The following is a 26,291-nucleotide window of genomic DNA, read 5'->3' as shown; positions in this document are numbered from 1 at the left end:
ATGAATGATGGGGCTCCTGCACATTTCAGTCGAAGTGTTCGTAAGCTTCTCAACAACAGATTTGGTGACCGATGGATTGGTAGAGGCAGACCAATTCCATGGCCTCCACGCTCTCCTGACCCCAACCCTCTTGACTTTCATTTATGGGGGCATTTGAAAGCTCTTGTCTATGCAACCCCGGTACCAAATGTATGAGACTCTTTGTGCTCGTAGTGTGGACAGCTGTGATACAATACGCCATCCTCCAGGGCTGCATCAGCGCATCAGGGATTCCATGCGACGGAGGGTGGATGCATGTATCCTCGCTAACGGAGGACATTTTGAACATTTCCTGTAACGAAGTGTTTGAAGTCACGCTGGTACATTCTGTTGCTGTGTGTTTCCATTCCATGATTAATTTGATTTGAAGAGAAGTAATAAAATGAGCACTAACATGGAAAGTAAGCATTTCCGGACACATGTCCATATAACATATTTTCTTTCTTTGTGTGTGAGGTATGTTTCCTGAAAGTTTGGCTGTACCTTTTATAACACCCTGTATATGAGGGAGGATTGGAAAGTAATGCAGAGTAATTTTTTTCTCTCCTGGTATCGCAGCTGGAATTTTGTAATGTCACGACGCTCAAATTTGTGCAACAGTGGGTGTTTTGTTTTCATGTGCAGCTCTAGCAAGAGAAGCCTGAACTACAAAACAAACTTGCCGCACGTGTTAGTGCTGTCAACTTATTAAGAGCAGTGAAGTGTAGTTTGATATTTATGGGCCAAAAGGACATAAACACTGTGAAATTAACAGGCACATGTGTGGCGTGTATGGGGACAGCTGTAGTGGATTGTAGCAGTGTTTCCAGTTGGTGTGCATCCTTACAAGAGGGCTATGTGAATGTTAGTGATTGGCCACACTGCGGGCACCTGGTAAGAACTCCAACCCCACAGGAAGTCGGGTGACTTTGTAGAAAAGTAGCTAAAAGATGTAAGTTCATTTGTGATTCTTTTTGTTTTGTTACCTGTTAACCATTTTATTAAAACAAAATATTGTAAATTACTTTCTGATCTTCCCTCGTATATCAGGCCTGTAAATATCTGGCAAAGATTCGTCAACTGTCCCCAGGTGTTAAAAAGGAATCATAGAACTTGTCTATTGATAATTACTCTTAATTTTTTTGGTTAACTCCAGTTAATTCTGAAAGTACCTTGTAAGACCTTTGTCGTATCTGTGTAGATTTGGGAGCATGTGAACATATTTGGTTGATGTGAATATATTTGGTTGAGTGTCCTGTAATTGCGTTCACAGATGGGTATGCACACATTGTCGACTGATGTCTTGCAGTCGCAGTCATCTTCAGAAGCATTCGGCAAAAGTTCATGATAAGAACCACAAACCTGAAGCCATAGCTGCACTTCCACCAGACAAAGAAATCGAAGAATGGGTGAGTTGTTCTATATACGATTGTCGCTAGATATTATTTTAAAATCTTGCATTATCCATACTGAAGAGCAAATATTAATGATGCACAAATATCAGAAGTTTTAGGTACCATTTAGCATAAGAAAATGTCACACTTTGGTTTGTTGCTTAAACCATGTAAGGTCTCCCTTTGGAATTTTAGATATATTGTCGTTTATTTAGTTGTTTGACGATCAGACTTTTAAGGTGGTGACGTAGTACATATTGTGTCAGACACAGAAATAAACGGTCGATGTACTGTTTGTGATGTGTGTGTGTGTGATGAATGGCCACCCATTGGTGATTAGACATGATCAGGATCTGTTATAATAGATGACATGATGTATATGAGCTTGTATAGTTTCCCAACAACGGATCTTACTAATCCCACCTTCCATGCGCACACACTTGTAATTTATCATTGCAGAGAAGTCATCACTTAACTCATCTTTATTCTTTTATCGGTACTAGTTTCAGCTTTTTAGTGCAGTTTCCTAAAGTTCCTTAAGTCTCGTAAATAGTAATCAGTAACTTCAGTTACATTTGCACTAGAAAGGCTGACACTCATTCATTCTGCTGAACTTTCATAGGCCTACATATAATTTTTCATTAATAGCTGCTAGACTTCTTAGTACAATTCTTCCTCTCAACACCATCTTTAACTTTTAGTGCCACTGATCCCCCATCTTTATGATCCAACCAACACCTTTAGCTCCATACACCTACTTACTCGCATGCCCACTTGTTACGTACTGGAAAAATGCTGGTGCGATTCGACAGTGCTCCTGCCACAGAAAAAAGGTGTGTAGGATAATAAAGGTTGCAGAGTGTCAGACTTGGCACCAAGTGCATGCTAACCCAAAGAATGTGAGCGTAGTAGACATTATTTGCACATGGATGAGGAACTGAGAATGACTGTGCTCGCTAGTGGTATGAGATAAATACATCCGTTGTGCTGTTTACAGGAAACAGTAGCGAAATACATGGCTAGACTTCACAGCTACACAGAAACTAAAAAAATGACTTCAAGTTTCAGAATATTGTAGTAAAAGTCTAGTGCACGAGTATACTTGGGATTTTATTATTCGTGATTTTCAAAATTTTGTAAATCATTATTTTAAGCTTTAAAAGCAGTCTTCATATGTCTGTGTATAATGTCATTCATTATAGGATGTATTTCAGTGATACAAAAATATTATTTTTTGGAAGAGAACTTGATAAAAAAAGATTCCTATGTTTGTATTTGGTATCCATACATGTATGAGAACTTGCATTGCAAACTTGTACAGGTACAACAAGAGTTTGTAAGATGACAGAATTTAATGCTGTTTCCTCCTGTGTTTCACAAAATTGTCACATTTCAAGCAGAGCAAGAGCCTGTTGTAGTGGCTAGTTCATAGTTGCTCGTATATCCCTTGCACTACCGCTGTGTGTGTCGGATGTCACTTGATTGTTTGAGCAATGTTGATACCATAGTGTATGCACCAGCGTATCGGGAAATCTTGAGCATATTCGAACACTAGTATTGTTTGCTCAACCATGCCTTTGCCTTCTAAGTTCTTCAAAATAAATGTGCATGTGACCTAATAGTCAAAGCTTTATTTGTAAATGTAATACAACCCTTATATACTCTGTTAAATGACATAAATATGTTGGCCTCCACTGGAATAATTTAATCTTTGAATATAAGCCGACCTTTTATTTTTTAAATGACAAATTTGGTAAAAAGCCTTTGCATCTTTGCTAATTGGTTCAGTTCAAATTGGTATTGTATATATCATTTTAGCCTTTCTCTTTAATCACAAATTCTCTGTACCTGCCACACTGGCCATCACTGTCGTCATTACTCTCATTCTCATCAACCACAAAATGTCCTACTATCTTGCATAATTGTAATATCTACTTGAAGCAGAAGAATACTAGAGTTGTAGCGTAGGCATGTATAGTTACTTTTGTTCAAATACTTGTGTTGTAGCTAACTGACACACAAAGCAGAATGGAGTAGGGCTTTACTTCCTAGTGTCGTTATTGTTGATAAATAGGTAAATCATACTCACTGGTCTAGTGACACACTAATCTGCATTCTATTCAGTTTTGCCTATTCTCCGGTGAGTTGAATTTACTCTTGTGTGAAGGTTTAAATATTTGAGACATTGGGCAATTGTAGTTTTCCACATGTTATAGTTTAGTCATTTCATATTGTTGCCCAGCTATTACAGTATCAGGGAGGTCACCAGGTCTTTTAAAATGGATTTCTCAGGATGACATGAACAAACAAGTTAACAAGCTGTTTCTGTTACTTCTAATGTCTTGTTTATATCAGAGGGAACAAAAATAAACATGATTGACCTGGCATAAACAGTTATTGGTACTTATTCTAAACCTATTTACATAGCTATGTGGGAACACTGTGGACATTGCATTTTTCCTCCCGACACCAATCAAATCATCATCTCACAGATTTCAGCTGGTGTGATACTAGTTACTTGTAAAACATTTAAAACTAGTAGGACTACTGTTTTTGGGTGAGCATACTGTTAGTGATGAAGCAAGTTCTGTGTTACTGGCTTAAGGAAATAGAGCTATTTTTTTTCCTTTTTTTTTCCACCCTTCTCCAGAAGCAGTGTTCGTACACAACTTAGCAGAATCAGACAATAGGTGAACTGCCTTAGTTGATGTAAGGAAAGACTGAAAAGTGTGGAACCCAAGTGAGCACCTGTAAATCACAAAGAGAATGTGACGGAATGCTGTTCATTCACCCTCATTGTCTGTTTATACCTGAGAGAAAATTCTATTTGCTGATGCTTGTTCACTTGTTTCATTTTGTTCTTGCTGTGCAAACGATACTTAACGAGATTGTGTTCACCCATTAGTGCAATTCAGAATGTTAATTTTATTGAAAGAATATTACAAAAGTAGAATTAATAATTGTGTACACATCTGAATAAAGTGTGTGTGTGTGTGTGTGTGTGTGTGAGGGAGAGAGAGAGAGAGAGATAGAGAGAGAGAGAGAGAGAGAGAGAGAGAGAGAGAGAGAGAGAGAGAGAGAGAGAGAGAGAGAGAATTATACTGTATTATACTTTCTACTTCTGCTATTAAATGGATAAAATTCTTAATTTTCACAAATAACAGTATATGTTAATCATGACATTAATAATAAACTCTATTGACTGTGTACACGCAGGTGGAAAAGGTACTGACAACACAGTATTCACTAATGAAGCAGCAGATAATAGAATCACAAACTAGTCAGCCATTGAGGAAGCCTCTTCCAGTGGGACTAAAGAGGAGCCATTCAGAAACTCAGTTGCAAGAAGTACATGTAGGTGGAACTGGCAGTCCAGGTAGCAGTGGAAAGGAAGAACAAGATGCTGCTTCTGCTACTACATCTCAGCCGACAAAGCGGGCAGCTGCATTGCTGGCTAGGGCATTGTCGCAGACGTCGATGCTTGATTTGTCAGAGCCCTTGCCTCCTGGTTCGCCAGTATCATCTCCTAAGGGGTCAGATATTGAAGATCCTGGTCTAGAAAAGAAGCAGGACTTTACTTCGTCACCAGAACATAAGAAGAGTAAGTATGTGTATATACATATAAACCTTGAACCTTATGCTTGCGGTTCTGGAGAGAAAACACAATGAAATTAAGTTACCATTCGTGTAATGACAACAAGCAAGTTTGTTCCATAAATGTAGAGATCAGCTGTTGAAGAAATCTTCATGGGCTTCCATCTGTGTGGCTGCATTGAAATTCCACAATGTTTTAATGAGTGTCACTCATATTCTTTTCAAGATAGAGTGGCACTCATTGAAATGTCGCAGAATTATGATGCAGCCACTGGAGTGGAATCCTAAGAAGGTTTTATCAGCGGTATATGACAGAGAGCCCACAACCATACAATGTCTGATCATAATGAAGTCAAGTCAGATCTTTATTGGTTTTACTGTATTTGTAGTTGAGTCAACATTTCTGAGAAGCAGTCAATATTTTGAATAAATGGCAGTGGTTCCATGACAAAATGTCAGTTGAATCAAATCTGAATAAATTTTAGTAGAAGCCCAGGAGACAGAAGACAGTATCATTGTGGAATGATCATCAAATTTAATTTACTTACTTAGTTATTCAGCTGATTACCAACCTAGCCAGATGTTGACCATCAGCGTCCCTATCCTACATTTAAGGGGCACCTTATATTTTGTGGTGTCTGTGTATACATACTGTAAGACAAATTTGACAGAACATAGAAAGATCTAAGCCATAACAAGGCAACTGGAATAGACAACATTCCCTCAGAATTACTGATACGACAAAGGACTTCTAGATTTTAAAATGAAATAATATGAAAGAACTATTGACAGATCAATGTGACAAACAAATCTTTATTTTGTGAAAGCTGCGAGAATTTTATGTAGAAGTTTCAAAGTATTAGTTAAGGAAGCTGCTAACGCATGCCGCTGTATGTTGTACAGCTCAGCTCACATCAGCATGCATAAACAAACTTGTCCTCTGCAAGCAGTCTTTGCAGTCACATCAGTCAGTTCAAATATCCACCATTCACAGCAGAGAGATTTTGCAAGCGAACAATCAAATTTACATACACGTTGTGCAGTGCCTCAGTGAAAATGGGTTCAGTTACCTCATGGATCGACAATTCGAGCTGGATTCAGTTACCTCATGGATCGACAATTCGAGCTCATCCAGTGTGGTGGGGTAGTTCCAGTAGACAATGTTTTTCAACGTTCTTCACAAAAAGTAGTCACAAGAAGGCAGATCAAGTGAATTTGGAGGCCAATCAATGCCTTCATCCGTAAATTTAAAATAATCCAGTGCAACGTTTCTATTCCGGAAGTATCCAGCAACAAAGTGAAAAACCTCATTGTGATTGGGCCACATGGTGCGTGGTTGAATTTCCAAAACTTCTTGTGTGGTGACAGAGTGTTCCAACATAGCAGTTTAATGTTAGCTAATTATTGAGCATAAAATGAAAAAAAGGCTGATAATGTCACTGCTGCATACTGCAGTGCAAACAGAAACTTTTGGGGATTGCAGTCGTTTCCCTTCAAACACACATGCGGAATTTCGGAACCTGAAAATTACAAATCCATTCAGTTGGAAATGAGCTTATCCTGTGAACCTGAAGCAGCCAATATTAAATCATTCATTATCAGCCATTGTGAGACTCTGGTTCGCAAAATTAGGCCTTTGTCATGTATTGGGTGCAGGTACAACCCGGTGACTTTAGATTTTGAATGGGAACATGTAGACTGTTTCTCAGCATTGTAAGCATGCTGGAACACTTTAAACCAGTCTCTGCTGAAATTTGTTAGGCAGATTTTGCTGAATAAGTCCAGAAACTGTGGCAACATAATCAGGAGTAACTACCGCTTGCCTGGAGCCAACATTACTCACTATATCATCAGCCATGCTACATGGTCTTTGAATTCAGTGAAGAGCTTGTGGATAGTTTCCACGTTGGGTCTTTATGGAATATTAAATCATATTTGAATACTGCACCTTGTTGCCTTAATACTGTGTTATAACCTGTAATATTCTAATAGCACAAGCACACATCGTTCGGTGGAATAAAGGATTTCAACCTCTTCCATCGAAAAAGCATTGTAACTACTACTTTGAAACTTCCATGTGTAATTCTAACAACTTTCACAAAACACGTACTGTTTGTTGCGTTCTTCTATCAACCTTCGTTTTCTTGTTAGTTAATTTTAAATTCAGTGTCCTATGTTGGACACTTTGTACTATGACAAAATTGTTGGATGTATGGAGGAGGCAAAAACTTCTGACTTCATGAAGAATGTAATACTTAAAATTACAAAGAATTCAGGTGTCAAGTGTGAATATTACTAAATGATTGGTTCAATGGCACAGTACTAACACAGATTATTTACAAAAGAATGGAAATACTGCTAGAAGTCGACATTAGGTAGAGCATGTTGGGTTTCAGAGAAATGTAGGAAAATGTAAGGCAATACTGATCCTGTGATGTAGATTTAAGGAAAGCTTATAAGAATGTTGACTGTACTCCACTCCTTGAAATCCGTAAGGTATCGGGGGATAAAATTTAGGGAGCAAAAGCTTATCTACAACCTGTACAAAAACCATACTGCAATTATAGCTGTTGAAGAACATGAAAGGGAAGCAGTATTTTGGAAGGACTGAGGCACATTTGTGGCCTCTCCCCCAATATTGCTCAGTTTGTAGACTGAGCATGCGCTAAAGAAAACCAAAGAGAAATTTGGATAGGGAAGTGAAGTTCAGGAGCAAGAACTAATAACTTTGTTTTCCTATGGCATTAAGATTCTGTCAGAGACTGCAGGACCTCGGGTGGATAATTTCTTGAAGAACATGCAAGATGAATATCAGCAAAAGTAAAACAAGGGTAATTGAATGTAGTCACATCAGATCAGGAGATTCTGAGGGAATTATATTAGGAAATGAGACACTAAAAGTTTGTGTCTGTGTATGTGCGGATGGATATGTGTGTGTGTGTGTGTGCGAGTGTACACCTGTCCTTTTTTTCCCCTAGGGAAGTCTTTCCGCTCCCGGGATTGGAATGACTCCTTACCCTCTCCCTTAAAACCCACACCCTTTCATTTTTCCCTCTCCTTCCTTCCTTCCTGACGAAGCAACTGCCAGTTGCGAAAGCTTGTAATTCTGTGTGTGTGTTTGTGTGTTTTGTTCATGTGCCTGTCTGCCGGCGCTTTCCCGCTTGGTAAGTCTTGGAATCTTTATTTTTAATATATTTTTCCCATGTGGAAGTTTCTTTCTGTTTTATTTACATCATTACTAAAAGTAGTAGATTAGTTTTATTATTTTAGCAGCAAAACAACTGACAGTGGTTGAAATAGGGAGGATATAACATGTAAACCTGCACTTGGAAGGAAAGCAGTTCTGAAAATGAGAAATTTTTTGACACTGAATATAAATGTAAGTGTTACGAAACCTTTTCTGAAAGTATTTGACAGGAGTGTAGACTTGTAAGTAAGTGAAATTTGGATGGTGAACAATTCAGGCAAGAAGAGAATAAAAGCTTATGAAAAATGGCGCTACAGAAAAATTGTGGAAATTGGGTTGATAGATTGGATAACTATTAAATAGATACTGATTAGAATTGGGAGGAGAGTGTTTAGAATGCTGCACCAATGCAGTGTGTGCATTAAAGACCCTAACATATACATACTTTTAGATGATAAAGTTAATACGTAAAAGTACACAAACAATTTATTCCTGAATAACTACAATTCAAAATAGATTTCTAAGACAAGTAGGAAAGACAGAAAAAAAAGAGAAGGACTGGGGGTAGGGGGGGGGGGATGAAAAACTGAGTTGAGATTTTGGGATATTGAGGCACTGCTTATGGAGTATAGGATTCAGTCAGAAGGAAAGGAACACTTACAGCTATATTGGTGTTTAATGCATCTGAAATTAATCAGTAGTACAGTGCTTGCAATATTAAAGGGTGTGCCATAAGTACTTTGGGTGGATTCCAGAAGTGTCATTATGCCAAACAGAACATGGTCATCACATGCCATCTGCAGGAAGTGGCAATGTGATCATAGTGTTACATTTGTAATGAACCTGCCACTGGAAATTAGGACTGGGAATTGTTGTTGGGCTTGGATGCTTTTGTAATACATCCCAATTACCAAAACTGAATAAAACTGGGCCTCGTGCCATATTCATGTTGAGGTATCTGAAGAAGAAGAAAAAGATTTCTGTGATTTTATAACATATGAAGAAATGCATGTTTCTTCTAGCATGCAAATACATTATCTTCTCTAAATACATTACCGTCTCATTCAACATTCTACCAAGTTCTCTGAGTAACTGAAAGGAATTCCTGTATTGTTTTGTATGATGTGCAGAAGAAATATGTGCAGGTGTGAAGTAATGAATTGTTGAACTATGTTTTCATGCAATTTATTTAAGGTTCATTGTAAATACTGGTCTGTTAGCTGTCACAAACTGCTTGAGTATCAACTTTATAGCTGCTCTTAAACATTTTGGTCTGCCACTCATATACATCTAAAATGTGTTAATGTACATATGGTAGTTAAAATGAGGTGGTATGGAAGATAGCCACTTATATATGGCAAAATAACAATAACTCTAATACATACCCTGGTACTGTGTTCTCTCATTGCATCTTTTGCATTTCTTCAAATATGTACTGTTCAGAATATATAATGCAATTGGATAGGTAAGAAATCTACTCGCCAAGCAGCGGCAGGAGAACATGCATGTAAAATGGTATTGAAATTTGCAAGCTTTCAGAGCCAGTGTCTCCTTGTGGCAGAAGGGTTGAAGAGGAAGGAGAGGGGTGAAGGAAAAGAGTTAAAGGACTGTTATGTTTCCGGCATTGAGAGAGTGTGGAAAAGTTGTCCAGAATCATGGGTCAGGGGGGACTTACCAGCCATTCTGATTGTCATTACGCAAGGTAATACTGAAACAATTTCTGATCTGTCACAGAGAATCCAGGTCCACTCCATACTTGAGTGGTCAGTATGGCTGACTGCCATATGAAGCCCCAGTTTTGACTGCTGGTTCGTAGAGGGATTTTTCCATGGTGGAAGGGCATGGACCTGGATGCACTCAGCTTCATGAGGTCAATTGAGGAACTAATTGAATAAGAAGCAGCAGGTCTAGGCCCTGAAAAGTGACAGTGGCTGGGACAGTGGTGTGTTGGCCCCACATCCCTCCATATCAGATTCAGTGATGCCATTGATAGAGGACGTCACAGCAGTCGGTCCATACTGAAGGGCCCAGTAAGGACTGTGACTGAGTTTATATTACAGAGAATTTGAAGGTTTTCTGTATGCAAGTTGTTGAAATAGACCTTATTGTAACCTTTGCAGGCATCAAGAAAGATCACCCGAGTTTCCTCTTGTCAGTTCATGGTGTCTGTCACTTTGATGAGGGTAATATCGTTGCGAAGTTTCCAAAAACCTGTTTCATGAATGTCAAATGGTTATTCATCCTTGAGTATTCAGGTGACTGATGATGCACTCATTTTTAGTGCTCCTTTGAATAATCCTGTTGATGTATAATCACAGGGCACTGTGGATCAGAGGGGCACTGTGGAAACATGACAGTAATTCTACAGTACTATGGGATGCTGTGTTGAACAGTGGTCTTGTCCCACTTGTTCTGTTTTAATGAGTTACAGGGCAGGATTACGTTATTATTCTGCATTGACCATCTTCACCCAAAGCCGCAAACTGCGTTCCCTGGTGACCAGCGTGTTTATGCTCCCATTCGTGTGTCTGGAATTGTTAAGGACCGTTTTAATGACCACAGTGATGTTTTCCTTCTGATGTGGCCCTTCAGTCCTCAAATCTTTGTACGATGTAGCTGTTGTGGAGTATTTTGCATAAAGTGTGGCACATTTGATTTCCTCCAATGACATTTTCTTAGTCAGTGACCTTTTTCCAGGAACAGTGGTTGCGTTCCCCCTGGCTGTACCGTATGATTTGTATGTGTTTGTCACACATGTGACAAAGCTGTATTTCATGTGGAAGAAGAGCTATCAGCCTATTAATCAAGATTTTGTCTGTATTTCACAGATACTTGTATTGTGTAGGCCAACATTGCTCATCTACAAAGTGCTGTGTGTAAATTTAATGAGATTTATCTACTTTTGTTTTGATATTCCAAATTCTGCATAATTTAGGTGCCAATGAAGTTAGTGATTAGTATAATAATTTTTTCTTTCTTTTATTAAAAACATCAGCTAATATTTTTTTAAATTCTTGTTAATCAACATTTAATTATCATTTGAGCTGCAGATCTTTTGGCGTTACACTTTGTAATATATTCAGAAAAGTGGTTTAGCTTAGTTACCAAGTATGTTGGTAAACCTTTTACTTTTTTCTCCTTTCAACCACTCAGCAAATATGATAATATCTCTCATTAATTGCAGGCATGGTTACTTTGTTGCAAATGCTATTTTACTGATACTGCGGTATATGTACCAGAATTTTGCCTAGAGTTGTATGAATCTTGTAGCAGGTCTCATACATGCAACTTCCATGTTAAGTCAAGTGTTTCTTCCAATGTGCCCCCCTGGATAAAAAATATTCCATGTTTGTAATGTTTCCAGTTCAGAGTTAAAAATAACTTGCATAAAATATATTGCATTAATTCTGCGGGTATGTAGTTTCGGTCCAAAATATTGTTTGCAAAAGGATCAGAGAAATGAATACTTCTGGTTGGCATACAGTATAGATGTTAGTTATTAATTCTCAGCTGGCTCTTACTTTCTTTCCATACTAAAAATGTTTGTTCTCGTTCAAAGTAGCTGTCACTTTACATTGTTAAGTGAGTTCGTACTGTGTTTCCTCTGTTCGTTTGTAAGGCTATGTTCTCTATACATAAATTATGAAAAGTATTTGAAATAAGTGTAAATTTTCCTTTTTGATTTTACAGAAACCACATCAAAGGAACCAAAAATAACATGCATGGATTGCGGTACAAAGTGTGTTAATGTGCGCGGACTGAAATTGCACATTAGAATGAACCACATGTGTACAGCAAAGTAAGTGTAATTCCCACAAACTATTTTTTAGAGAAGAAACGTGAATAAAATTTGATAGGCAGATGGTGTTGTATGAGGGTGGTTTGAGAAGTTCTCGAAATGGAATAGAAATAAGTACTTACATAGCTGAAACTTTTTTAATATTTCACTGTAGTCTCCTTGTAGATTAATGCACTTGGTCCAACGATGTTCCAGTGCCTTGATCCCATCTCGAAAATGAGTTTCCTCCTAGTTGCCAACTCTGGCTATCAATTCTTTGTTCGAAGTGAATCTTCATCTACCAAGAAAAATTTTCAGTTTTGTGAAGAGATGGAAGTCTGATGAAGCCATATCAGGTGAATAAGGCGGGTGTGGCAAGAGTCGTGGCACCCATCTTGCAGACAATGTTTTCATTTCTAATTCTTCAGTTTTAAAATGTGATATATCCATTCAGATGACATCTGGCAAGCGTGAGCAATTTCACCCACTTTCAATTGGTGATCCTCCATGACCATTTTGTGCATTTTTTGCAATGATTTCTGGAGTAGTGACACATCTTGGCCAACCAATCATCATCTAAGTTCTCCAGACGAAATTTAAATTCATTTGTCCACTTGGGAACAGTTGAAGGAGCAGAGTCCCTAGTGTATTCTGGAAATGAAGTGTTCGTTCTTCGTTACTCTCTTGAGTAAAAGAGTACCTTCAAGATAGTGATAATGTACTTAGGAAACAAAAAGTTATTTAAAAACAAGGATGATGTCATAGTGTTGTGCTCGAATGTTCATTTCAGAGAGCAAAATAGTAATATGGAAGATTATTCTACTGACTGTTTTGTAATAGGGGAGAAGACTGAGATGGGTAATTTGATTAACTGAACATTATAGACACTGTTCTGACAAGCTTGATAATAGTAAAAAGGAGGAGGTTGCCAAGAGTTTAAGAGTGCCACAGAGTGAGGTGGCTTTGTGGGTAAGAGAAGTCTCCGTTGCAGGAGTGGGGAGTGCAAAGTTTCTTTCTCTGTGTGAGAACTAGACACACACACACACACACACACACACACACACACACACACACACACACACACAGAGAGAGAGAGAGAGAGAGAGAGAGAGAGAGAGAGAGAGAGAGAGAGAGACAGAGAGAGAGAGAGAGAGATATCTGTGTTATTATTGGCTCCAAGAGAAAGAACCTGGAATGCCTGATCATCTTGACTGACTTAAGGCAGAATTCACAGAACTGTTCAGTAACTGCCAGATAACCTCTTTTCACCCTTTCCAACTTGATCCATGTGGAGGTAGTAATACAAACAGATTTTCAGTGAATTTAAAAACAATATGTTCGTATATTTTGATTTTGAGAAAGCCTGGCAGAGAAACATTCCGAATCATGTGAGACTCCTTTGTCAGCTTAAAAAGACAAGGAAAGGAACTTTCTTAAGATTGATGAAAGGAGAACGTAAACAGTGTAAATAATTTTCCCAGCAAAACTTTTCATTATTATGTGTACTTAAAGGTCATCAGATGAATACTGTCAAAGATGATGCCATACTGGTGAAGCCCTTTAGAAAATATTACAGCTAAAAGCAATATGGAAGATGTTATAACCTTTAATCACCAATAATTGCGTGGATATTCAACACTCTCTCTTAGAAACAATAGCTGATCACATGACAACAACTCAGTATCTCATATTCGACTGCCGTGCCGTGACATGCGGCCGGCGTCGTTCGTAGCTAGGTGGCGCTCCCACGCTCAGCCGAGTTGCGGAGCGCCTCTATCGCCGTTTGCGCATACTGTCGTGGTGGCACTGTTAAATGTCGTGGCACTGTCACAACAGAAGGCACAATAAGTAACAATCATTATTCAGAGTACAAATCCACTAGAATATAAGTTACCATTCTCAGGGCAGCCACAATAATCATTAACAAATGTCAAAATTATCTACTGAATTAAATGTCTGGAGATGCACAGTTGATACAAAAAATCGCTAAATAAAAATTTAAAGTTACATCAAAGGAAATTGCAACAATATTATGAACAAGATAGAGCCCTACTTACCTTTAGGATTAACCACTGAGTTGCAGATAGGCACAACGAAGAGACTGTTACACACTGAACTTGTGGCCAAAGCCTTCTTCAGAAAAGAAAGGAGAACACACACACAAGCAGGCACAACTCTCTCTCTCTCTCTCTCTCTCTCTCTCTCTCTCTCTCTCTCTCTCACACACACACACACACACACACACACACACACACAAGACCACTATCTGTAGCTGCTGACCCTGCAACAGTCATGCTGAATGAAAGCAGCAGTCAATAGTGGAACAGGGAAGGAGAGTGATAGCAGGGTACGGGTGGGAGGAGAGAAGACTGCTGTGTGGCAGAGCATGGTAGTACCAGAAAGTGACAGGACAAGACTGCCAGCCCAGCATCTTTTTCCACCTTCTCTGCTCATCTCCTTTTCTGATATTTCTGGCCCCCTTCCTGACACTGCTCCTGGCAGCCTTGTCCTGCCACCTTGTAGTAACTGCAGACTATGATCCTCTCCCCCCACTCCCTGTAATAGGATATCCCTCCCCCTCCCCTTTCCCTTCCCCACTGAGCATTCCTGCTTTCATTCAGCATGACGGCTGCAGTGTGGCAGGTAATGGTAATGTGTGCATGAGGGGGCCTGCTTGTGTCAATCTGTTTTTTCCTTTCTTTCCTTTCTTTTCTGAAGAAGGGTTTGGCCAAAAACTGTGTGTGCAACAGGCTTTTTGTTGTGCCTGTCTGCAACTCAGTGTATGTCCTTTACAGTGAGTAGCAGGCCATGTCCCCTTCTTCCTTCTTACGAAGTCATACGTCATCAAGGGTATATCTTGTGGGGGAGTTGGAACATTGCAGATGTTCCATGTCCAGGACTTCACCACAGTGGCACTTGTTGTCTGCTTAGTCTTAGAGACCCATTTAGTCATATTTGTTTTGACCTACCTCAAAATTTGTTTCCCCTGATTATACAAAAGTGATACCACAGATTCCAACAATACTGCTAGAATTAGGAATTGTACAGATCTATTCAGTAAATCCAGTTTTAATTGTTTATATTCACAGGTGGCTGTGTGGACATTGTCGCCAAGGAGGGTCTACTGAAATGGCTATAAAGCAGCACTGTCGTGTAAGACACCGTGGTTTGCCAGAATTGGTGAAATACAACGAAGAAGCTGCATCACTGAAACTGGACGACGAATTCTGGGAAACTAATTATGGCCTTCCACCAAAAACGACGACGACAACTGCTTCTCCTTCTCCATTGGCCCATCAGCCAGAATCTCTTGTAAGAACAATTTATTTTGTTTTTGGCATAGATATTGCTGTATGTTAATCCCCTCTCACCGTCTTCCTCTCCTTGTTGTTTCCCCCTCATCCTCCTTTTGCCCTACCCACCCACTTCCCTATCCCATCTCACTCTGCCTTACTCTCACCCCCTCTCCCTGACACTCTCCACTGATCCCTGTCAAGCACTCCATCAGACCCGTATCACACTATTCACCCGAAGCGCCCCCCCCCCCCCCCCCCCCTCCATCCTTGGCCAGTTGTACCTCACTCCACACGCCCTTGGCTAGATGCCCCCCACCCCACATGCATTCTTTGGAAGTGCCCCCCCCCCCACATGCCTTTCACCAGACTTGGCCCCACTCACCGTACCACACTCTAAATTTAAAGCCCCCCACCCACATCCTTACCCCCCCCCCCGCATAGACAACATTGACAAGGGGTCCCCAACACCCACATGCCCTTGACCTGATGCCCTCCCCACATATCCTCAACCGGATGCCCCCTCCCATACTTTTGACCCCCCTACACTCCCTAATCGGACACCACCTCCACTGCCCTGTCGCCCAGCACCCCAGCACCCAACATGTCCCCTCATCAAACATATCCCTCACACCCAATACATGAAGCCCTCTCCCCCCCACTCCTGACACTTCCCTCTGCTCCCCCTTTCTCCACTCTTGACATCACAACCACCCCCCACGCCTCCCACTTGACCTCCTCAAACCTGACCCCCTGCCCCCCTCCCATTGCCCCCATGCCCCACTCCCACATTCTCTTCCAACTGCCTGTACCTACTTTCACACTCGTCCAGCTCCCTTGCTCGCCCCTCCAGCCCTGTCACTCTGCTCCAGCCCCCTTCCACACCCCTCCACCATCTCTCCCACAATATCCTGGGCCACTCCTCACACCTTTAACTCTACCCCTCATCCGTCAGTCCTCCCAGATCCTCCTACTCTCCCTCTTCTTCCCTCTACCTCTCCTTCCTCTCATCATCTCCCCTCACACATGCAGACGTCTCACTCCAAGCACCCGCCTCCCCCTAGCCCACGCAGTTGCCTCATCCCAGCCCACGTAGCACTCTCGCGTTTCCTGTTCCCTGTCAATGTGTTCACCCTGTTGACTAATTCTGTGTCGATTTTTTTTGCAGTCGGAGGAAGGCGATAGTCAGACAGAACTCGCAGAATTGCTGACTGCAGAGGAGGCACGCCGCTGCTCACATTGCTCTTATAGCTGCCGTAGCCCCAGTGACCTTCGGAAACATGAGATGCGGCACTGGGTGCAAAAGCCTTTCAAATGTGGCTACTGTAGTTTTGAAGCTATAAGAGAATATGAAGTGAAAAAGCACTCTGAGAAAGTACATCCACAGCAGCCTGTAAGTATCAAACAGAAGGAAGTGCCTCTCCAGCCTGACATCAAACCTTTGCGGATTAAACGTCATCACACTGGTAATGCTGTGTCTAGTTCAAATACAGAGTTAGAGGTAGAAGATAGTGAAGAGCAAACTCCACAGGTAGCCTCAAGTGCCGAATGTGATTCTGAAAAATCATCAGCTCAGGAAAGTGTAAGTGACGTATCTTCAGTGCAGAAAAAGACAAAAATATTCCGCTGTTTCTATTGTCCTCGCCGTGCGACTTCACTTGCAGTTATACATGAGCATTGGCAGAAGACTCATAAAACCAAGGCGGTGTGTGCTAATGGTGTAACAAGACTGGGATTACCTTTCAGCTATAAGGAAATGGCAGTTGATGATGTACTGAAAGGGAGCAAAAAATTGCACATGAATCGTACAGCATTTGTCTGTGTTTACTGCAAACGAAAAGGTTCTCGATCCATTCTGTTAAAACATCATGAAGAAAGCCATCCAAATAAAGAATTCAGTATTGTTGAAGCAACAGCACACCATTACGAATGTTCAAAGTGCAGTTTCGTGGCACTTGCGCTACATGTGTTGAGAAGACACTTTGAAACGGAACATCGTGACAGTGAATTTAGATATATTGTGAAGCCATCGAAACAACCTGGTGATGAAAGCGATAATGTAATTGTAAGAACAGAGACTGCTGCTGTGAAACGTCCTAGTACCAGTAGTACATTGTTTGATTCTGGTAATTATGTATGTCTGTTGTGTAGTGCAAGGACTGATTCAGAGGAGCAATTTCATAGTGACCATCATAGTATGCACCATCCAAATGTAGAACCAAAATACTGTTTCGAAACAGCGGGTCACGAAGCTAAGCGCACAAAGTTTGAATGTCCAAGATGCTGTTTCGTTTCTGACAATTATGAGGTTCTGAAAGAACACCTTGAGCGACATATAAAGCCTTTCAAATGCGGTTATTGTGCACAGCAGTATGACTTGGAGAGTAAGGTTGTTAGACATTGTCAGTTTTCTCATGTTGATTGTGATGTTAGGGTTGTTCACATAAGGGAATCAGAAGTGGAAAATTTGAAGAAATTAGTTATACAAAGGAATGTGGCGGATGATGGAAGTTTGTGTACTTCTGTGCCAGTGTCAGAAAAGAAAGGTACGCAGAATGTTCCACATAGAATTCGAAATGTTGCTCGTAAATCGACAGCCTTATCTTCAGTTTCTGCTAGACTATTAATAAAATCATTGTCAGCCAACAGGTCTGAAGAGGACATTGCAGAATCTTCTGAAAGTGATGACTCTAGTACAGAAAGCCCGTACTCGTTTTATGGACGATCACCATCACCCATTGATGAAAATAGGTTGCTGGCATTTGCAAATTATGGTGGTTCAGTGATAAGAATGAGTCTGAGCACATTTAGCAAACTTTACAATATTTATCCCAAAGTGAAGGTACGAGATTTGAAGCATCAGAAATTGGCACCCATTTGACAAAATGTTAAGGGTGTAAAAGGTGTTGTACCTTGCACTAGCAGTTCCTCTGTTTTTGCTGTTGATCATGATTATTGGTATTAAATAATATGTTCAGCAGAACACTTTCTTCAAATAAGATTGAACTTCATTGCTTCAGTACTGATTGTGGGCATTTAAAAAATGTACAGTGCAGTGTAAAATATGGAAACAAAACAAAATGTAAAGTAAAGCTGTAGCCCATCAAACTGCAGCATGGTTACTGTGTTCTGTATGTCTTGTAATTAGCAGTAATTATTGTAAAACTAAGAAATGCAATTCCTTTTAACTGTGATCATTTAAAAATAGGAAATATTTTTTTATTAGTTGTTAATACTTCAAAAATGTTTTGTAATACCAATATTTCGCATAAATACTGTGTTTTTGATAGATACTACTTGTTAATATAATAAATACATCTGCCGTGCCTGCAGATAAAATGCTTGTTCATTGTCAGTTATATTGTAGTCCTTCTGTTTCCATGTTGTAAATATGTAGCCAGTGTATTATAGTTCATGCTACATTGATAGTGCTATGTAGATACGAAAATAAGTTAGCAGTTCACAGTTTGCAAATTATTGCAAAGCAATTCCTTATACAGTATTTACTGTAAACTGTATCACTGTTACTACAGGATCTAAATTTTTTGTATGTTGAATTTCATTAAATGCGTTTACAGTGTAGCTTGTGCTCATTTGGCACAAGTGATAGTAGTTCTGTGTAAAGCTTGAAAAAATAATACCCATGATGAATTATTAGATTACTGCCTACATTTCTGTGACTGAAAAAATAAAAATTTGCAAGTTTTGGAGAACTGCCTCATCATGTAGACAACTGATTTATTAGTGTCATCTTTAACATTTCCCACTTTTGAGTAACTTCAGATGTGTTACACGTAAAGAAGTGATGTGGGCTGATTATGCTACAGCTCTGCCTAGCTCTGAAGATATTACTTAAGCATGTTCTTGTTTTTGTTGTGGGCAACACAACCGTGGAATGGCAGTTGGTTTTTGTTCAGAGCAACTATCTATTTAAACCTGGCTTGCAGAGCTAGTAAACACAAATATTTCAAAATTAAGTCTTGAAATACTCAAAACACAACACAATAATGGCACCAAGGCTGCTTAAGTTATGTCTTTTATGTTGTAAAAACCCAAAGTACATACCCTGTTTTCCTGAAGACTCATGACATGTGCAGGTACTGATCTGTGGGGCCCAGATTTAAAGATGAAATAAGGTATGAAGCTTGCAAAGGGAAGAAGACTCTTGAAACACAAACCTCATCATGGCAACAAGTGGAAATCATGACAATAAATAATAGTGGAAACATTAGAAGAAATCTGAGAAAATATGAAAAAGGATAATAGGAAAGTTCATTCGAGGAGAGGATTATCCAGAGCTGGCTTTGGGCAAAAAACATCGGAAAATATAATGCAGCAATCAGCATAGGAAATGGAATTTCCTACAAAGTCACTTGAGGGGAGGTTTTTGTTTAAGGCAACTGAGAAATTGGGGGATGAAGCAAAGATAAGGCTAAACACAGAGAAAAGGTAAAAATGATCGGAAACAGAAACCTAAGATAACAGATAGCAGCAAAGCTTGTTAGAGAGGATAGCTACCTTATATTCCCTTACTGAAGCCACGAAATCAGTTGACTGTGTTCTGCCTGTTGTTGTTGTTGTTGTCCATAATTGGTCAAGTCTATCCTGTGCAAGCCTCATCATCTGCAATCGGAATTGCAATTTGAATCTCTTTCTGTAGTCAAACTTTGGTACACCCCACAGTTTTAACAGCCCTCTCCCCTTCCATACAGGCACGAAATGGTGGATACCACAAGTTCAGGATCCTTTTCACTAACGCACAGTAAACAAATGGTGCTGCAGAGTTCACCTCTAGAGGAAGCTGAATAAGAGCAAAATGAAGGTGAGAAAGCTGCTGGGCAGCCTTTTATTTGGGCCTGCTATGATACTTGGGACTGACTTGACTAGTGGCCATGTTTGTGCTATAGGTGCCCCACTGGGTGTGTGACGTTACACTTATTGATGTGTTCGCATCATTTGTTTGCATGTCTAATGGGGTTACTAAATGTTTCATCCCTTTAACTAATGCATTGGGCTGCTACCAACCTACCTACCTGCCTGGCTGTTGTGCGTAGTACATGGCAGAAGCGGCCAGGAATTAGGCGATGTCATAACAGGAGAATCCTAGGAAACATCTGAGCCCTGTTGGAGAATAAGAGTTCCCTGTATATGCCCGGAAACATTTGAGTGGAGGTATCCGTGTGGGATGTGGAGGTTCTGGTGATGCAGCTGTCAGTGTGTCTAGATTGACATCAATGGTTGTCACACAGCTCGCTTGAAGGTGTTTGCGATGATGGAAGTGATGGACTCTCAGAACAAGAAGGCTGCTGTCCAGTGTGCCGCAACCAGGGTTGGTTGCAGTTTCGGTATATCATTCCAGATAATGTAGTTGTTAACATCGCATGATGGCCCTGCCCTGCCCCGTGGAACAGCATGGCTGCATTTTCTTCGTGTTCTGGGGGAAGGGGACACAACATCCAGAGCATTCTGTGAAGGCAAGCATGTAGAGGCTCCGGCGAGCCTTAACCATTGGTGGGGGTAAACCTGCAAGAAACAAAAAAGGTGTTTAGTGCTATAGCAGATCTAGCAGAACTTGAAGCTTCTTACATTTTACCTTAAAGGCAAATAGACCACCCTGCTAGCACATTTAAGATTGGATGGAAAGAGGGTGTAGTTAAGATCGTGAGCACCATTGTAGGTGCAAAACCTTTTGGATTCTGCCACTGGGAGCTGGAGACCATTGTCAGTCACCAGTGTGTGGGATGCACACTGTTGTGAAGATCCATTCCATAGTTCTGACTGTGGCAACCATTGTTGTCAGCTGGAGGCAGATGAGGTACGAGAAAGCTGCTGGACCCCATGTTAGTGCTCTGTCCCATAGCTGTGTTGGTTCTGGCCTTGATGAGGATGTCTGGAGAGGGATAGTTATTATGCCTAGCAAATGGCACACTGTCGCACCTTCCACACAATACTGTCATCCACATAAGACAAGTAGACGTAGCAGTGTGCCAGCTGATACATCACAGAAATTCCACTGTTTGATTGATACAAAAACTCAAGCACCCAATTTGGCAGAGAAGATGGTGCTACCACCCGACACTGTTCCTCATTGTCTATGAGTAACACCACACCTTGCTGGAACTGAAGTTGATGCTGCTGATGGCAGAAAAGGGTGAGGAGTTGAAGACTTGGTGGATCTGTACCAGATGGTATATGCAGCCAACCTGAATGGACATTACAGGACCTGTTCAAGAAGTGGGTTGCTCTTAGACACTGTAGCAATGTCCTGAAAATTTATAGAAGAGTCTGAGTGATTGCTACAGTTGGTTGTCTAACTGAAAGCAAACTGTTCCTTGTTAGTCAAATTCAGGATTCTGTCATGCTGGAAGGTGAACTAGTACATTACATTGCTGAGCCAAACTGCAGTAACATATGGAATATTGGAAATTCGCCGAATGGAGAGCCCTTTGATGAAGGGGATTCACTGCACCACACTCTGGCAATTTAAGCTTGTGTCCAAAGAGTGACATGAGCAGTTTGTGGCTGGTGATGAGATGAAATTTGTAACAAAAAAAAAAAAAGAAATAAATTTATGGACACCAAAAACAATGGCCAACAGTGCTTCCATGTTGATCTGAGAGTAATGTTCTTGGGCTCTAGAAAGTGTGTATAGTAAATGTGGTTAGCCTCTCTGTTCCATCCTCTGGCTTGAGGGAGAACAGCCCCAACATTGGAGTGGGGACTGCTCTGTGACCAACATTGACAGCAGACGGGGCTAACAACTAACAAGACAGGACAAGGAGGTGATTGATTCAGTGATTTAACTTCTGAAAGCCCTGAATACTCTCTTCAGACAATTGAGAAGGTTTAGTGGTCAGGCAATAGAGACTGAGGCCTAGACCATGCATAGTAGTTTGCTTTTTCTAGAAATACTAGAAGGTTGTTAATGGATTTAGGCACAGATGTATTCCAAATAGCCTCTATATACTTTATGATGGTCTGAAGGCCCTTTTCACTGAGGTTGTAACTTAAATAAGTGACTGAAGGCCAAAAGAAGGCATGAGGACTGCAAAAACTAACAAGTGTGTGCGCAAATATTCGTCTATTGTATGACAAGTGACTTGAAAATCATAAAGATAATTGACCAATGCAAGTTAATGACAGTAGACTATTGGTTGGTTGGTATGGGGGAGGGGACCAAACAGTGAGGTCATGGGTCACATTGGTTTATGGAAGGAAGTCTGCCATGCCCTTTCAAAGGAATCATACCAGCATTTGCCTGAAGCAATTGAGGGAAGTTACAAAAACTTAAATTGGGTTGGCCTGAAGTGGGTTTGAACCATTATCCTTCCAAACATGAGTCCGGTAGACTGTTGCAGAAATCTCTGGAAAAAGGCAAGGGCTCTAACTGCACGAAAAAGCAACCTGTTATATTGATACCGTCTGAAGGCATGTTTAAGACTAAAGGCTTCCCACAGGTCTTCATCAAGAGACAACTGAAAAATGCCACTGCAAGGTTGATTTTGGAGACTATTTTACCTCATGAGAGCTTAGATGAGAATTCAGCTGAACACGGCAAGGAATAAGAATCGACATTGGCTTTAGGATTAATAATTTGCTTAGTCTACACACATTCGGAGACAGCCCTTAGGCTTCCTAATGACCACAAATCATGAACCCCACTGACTGTATGAGACTGAGGACAAAATTGTTGTTGTTCCAGTCAGTCCAGTTTGATCTTAACTTCATCCATAATGGCCAATAGATACAAGCGAGCTTTTCAAAATCTTGGACTATATGTCAGTTTTAAGACCATGTCGGCTTGAAAGTTCAGCTTTCCCCAAATCAGGTTCAAACAGTGGAACAAATGGCATTTGAAGCACGTCAATGGCAACACAGGTTACCAATGAGCTGAGGGTTTGAACTGTATGATGTAATGAAAATCCAAAAACGGAGTATCCATTGAGGCCAAATATACTCTTTACTGACAAATCTGCCTTAACAAAAAGTTATAATGTTATCGAGACATGGTTGTATGTGACCTACAAGAGGCACCTCATGATAACTGTGCCCATAAAGACTGGTGCACAGCTATAAAAAAAGGAGTGATTTTGACTAACTTTTGAATCAAGGAATATGAGCAAGGATTCGTAGACAGAAAAAATGCCTATTGGTGATCTAGGCATTTAATGTCATTTTCCTGAATATTTATCACAAGGTGTTATTTTTTATATACTTTCCAGTCATCTTGACCTTCGATCAATGGCTGAAATGCTCCGTTGGGTGGCAGTGCCCATTGCTGCTGCTGCTGTTGTTGTTGCTGTTTTAGCTGTGGTTATTTTGTACTAGAGAAGTGTTTGAGTAATTCCCAATGCTAAAATTGTTGCTGGGTTGATTGTTGTAGTTTTTCACAGTTGTTGCTGTTCCCATGACAGACAAGTGCCTGACTGAGTTGTGACAGCTGTTGTTGCCACAACTCGAAAACTCTCTCGCATTGGTAGTTTGAGGTATAGCAAAATTACAAACTCATCACCAGTGCTGTAATTCTCACTTTGGGCAAAACATTTATTAACATAATGACTTCTGCAATAAGCAAATAACAAATTAATCTGTGAATCAAGGGGGAATAAAAGTTCTTGAAGGAATATTCATCAGTCATAATAGAAGTTATTCTGAGATTGCTCCAGAGTAGGATGATTAGATTCTAATGCAAATAGGCAGTTAACACACATTTCGTAAGTAAAGTTCTAAATGTGCCAGAGGTCGTGGAAACCACAAGTTCAGGATCCATTGCACTAACACATGGTAAACTATGGGTAGTGCGGAGTCGACTTGTAGAAGTGATTGAGCAACAGGCTGATACAGCCACTAGGCAGCCTTTTATTTGGCCTACTATGGATACCTGTGCAAAGGAGATGTATGATGATACACATATTCATATATTTGCATCACCCATTTGCACCTCTGATGGGTGAACTATCCCCTCTCCACACCGATCCAATATCAAATTAACTATTCCTACATCCCTTGGCATGTGTTGTATGAACCCTTACCTTCCATGTGTGCCCCCCCCCCCCCCCCCCCCACACACACACACACACAAAATGGGATGCAAGAAGCAATCTGGAATGGGTGGGGAAGGGGAAGGGATAGTAGTGTACAAATGGGTGCTCGAATCTTTTCCTACTTGTTAATACTCCTACCTGGAGTTTCCATTGTTTAGTTTAAATTTGTGTTTGTTCTAATTTTGTACAGACACAATATAAGAAACAACGCCAACCAAGATTTATTCTGCTTCCACATGAAGAGATTCACTATAACACCGAATGAACTAGACAATAGTGCAAAGTCTTATAACTGTAGCAACACCGAATGAACTAGACAATAGTGCAAAGTCTTATAACTGTAGCACACATCTATAGACAGTCTCGTAGGTGAGCATTTAGTAAGCAAGTAAATAGAATTGAGGCTGAGGACTTACATGCTGGACTTGTAATGTACTGTTGTAATAGCCAGTGATTTCTGCATCGTCTGTCCAGGTTGCGAAGCTACCTCTCTAGGTCAGCCCTGGGGGCACTTAACATCATGCAGTTTGATTTTGCACTCTCATACTATAGGGTTACAACACTCCTTCCCCATTGGGGAAAAGTGTTCACTGTGGAGATGTTCATGTCTTCATCAATAGGTGACGACTGCTGGAGCAGGTGTTATGCTGTCACTGGAGAATGTGGTCCAAATGACGCAGGTAGACAGGCATCCACTCCCCTATGAGAGGTTATTAGGGAACACTGGTGGTGATGATGTCATATCCAGTCAGGCACTAGGCAATGGAGGCAGCAGAGAAGATGGTGGTGTCCCAGCACTGACTACTTAAACCAGTGCTGGCGACACCCAGAGCAAAGATGGTGCCGGAGCCAGAGGAGGCTTGGACCATGCCACATGGGCCGATGCAGCTGATGCAGGTCGCCATGGTCGTGGAGAGACTCTTGGTGCAAGGTCAGTCACACGGGGATGAAGGTGGTGTAGTGTTGTAACACCAAGTCATCAGAGATGCGCACGACACAGAGGCAGAAACCTCAGCAGCGGTGGGTGACTGTTGTTATCCACAAAAGGTGCCCAGATGGCGGAACCTGGATGGAATCACTGCAAGGTGGGTGCTGGCTGGTAGCCGGACGTTGGCTAGAGCAGATGGAGCAGAGTACGGGCCTGGTGGCTGTGGAGCAGCTCTGCCAGGCTACGGTCACTGACTGGAGTGTACCTACATTAATAGAGGAATCTATCGAGGGAGTTACTTGGGAGAAGATTGAGAGCTCTTTTTTAGCTTGGGTTTTGACTGTCTGGATCAGCTGCTTTGCCGCTTCATTGGACTGGGGTTAGACAGTAACATGCTGGATGCCATTGTCAGTACAAAAATCTTGAGGCACAAACTGTGGGCCATTGTCCATCACGAACATATAGAGTAATTGTTCTACAGAAAGAGAGGGCTGTGACCATAGGGGCTGTGGACATGGATGGGAAGTGAAACACATGAGGAAATTTTGAGAAAGCCTTGACTATCACAAGCAGAAAGGAGTTAAAGGAATGGACCTGCATAATCACCATGAATATGCTCCCAGAGGTGCTGGGGGCGGGCCATAGAGAAAGAGAGCCCCTTGGTGCTACTTGATGGGTGGCACACTGCAGCAGGCTGTCACAACGTGCATGATCTCATTATCAACACAGCCAAAACACATGGTGGAGGGTCAACACCTTTGTATGAGAAACACCCCAGTGGTTGAGGTGGAGAAGGTGCATGATGTCCTGCCACAATGTGGGTGGGATCAAAGTCCTGAATGCTGACTCTTCAGTAGCCAGTAGTAAACTAATTTACTAAATTACACATCACACTAGACATAGTAGCTTTTTACTTATATATTTACTGAGTGCTTGGAACTGGGTAAATTTAGGTTGTGCCAGAAGAAAATAAGGTGATGGGAAGAAGTAAAAACAAACAGTGTTAATTCAGCAATGCAGATTTATTTTCAAATATCAAGATATTTGTATGAATC

General features: G+C 40.9%; 1 protein-coding gene across 4 annotated transcripts in view; it reads left to right on the top strand.

The window, feature by feature from the left end:
* The window catches only part of LOC126285456 (uncharacterized), a 133,955-nt gene extending 114,970 nt beyond the window's left edge, over window positions 1-18,985 (top strand). For all 4 annotated transcript variants that reach the window (XM_049984857.1, XM_049984855.1, XM_049984856.1 and 1 more), the window contains exons 18-22: window positions 1,292-1,427; window positions 4,629-5,013; window positions 11,884-11,992; window positions 15,061-15,283; window positions 16,433-18,985. In XM_049984857.1, coding sequence (XP_049840814.1) covers window positions 1,292-1,427; window positions 4,629-5,013; window positions 11,884-11,992; window positions 15,061-15,283; window positions 16,433-18,145 — 2,566 coding nt within the window. In that variant the 3' untranslated portion in view covers window positions 18,146-18,985. The remainder of the gene's footprint in view (window positions 1-1,291; window positions 1,428-4,628; window positions 5,014-11,883; window positions 11,993-15,060; window positions 15,284-16,432) is intronic.
* The last annotated feature ends 7,306 nt before the right edge of the window (window positions 18,986-26,291 follow it).

This window comes from Schistocerca gregaria, chromosome 8 (assembly GCF_023897955.1).
Source record: "Schistocerca gregaria isolate iqSchGreg1 chromosome 8, iqSchGreg1.2, whole genome shotgun sequence".
Classification (NCBI taxonomy): Eukaryota; Metazoa; Arthropoda; class Insecta; order Orthoptera; family Acrididae; genus Schistocerca; species Schistocerca gregaria.
Note: the sequence above shows the minus strand (reverse complement) of the source record. Positions and strands in the feature narration are given on the sequence as shown.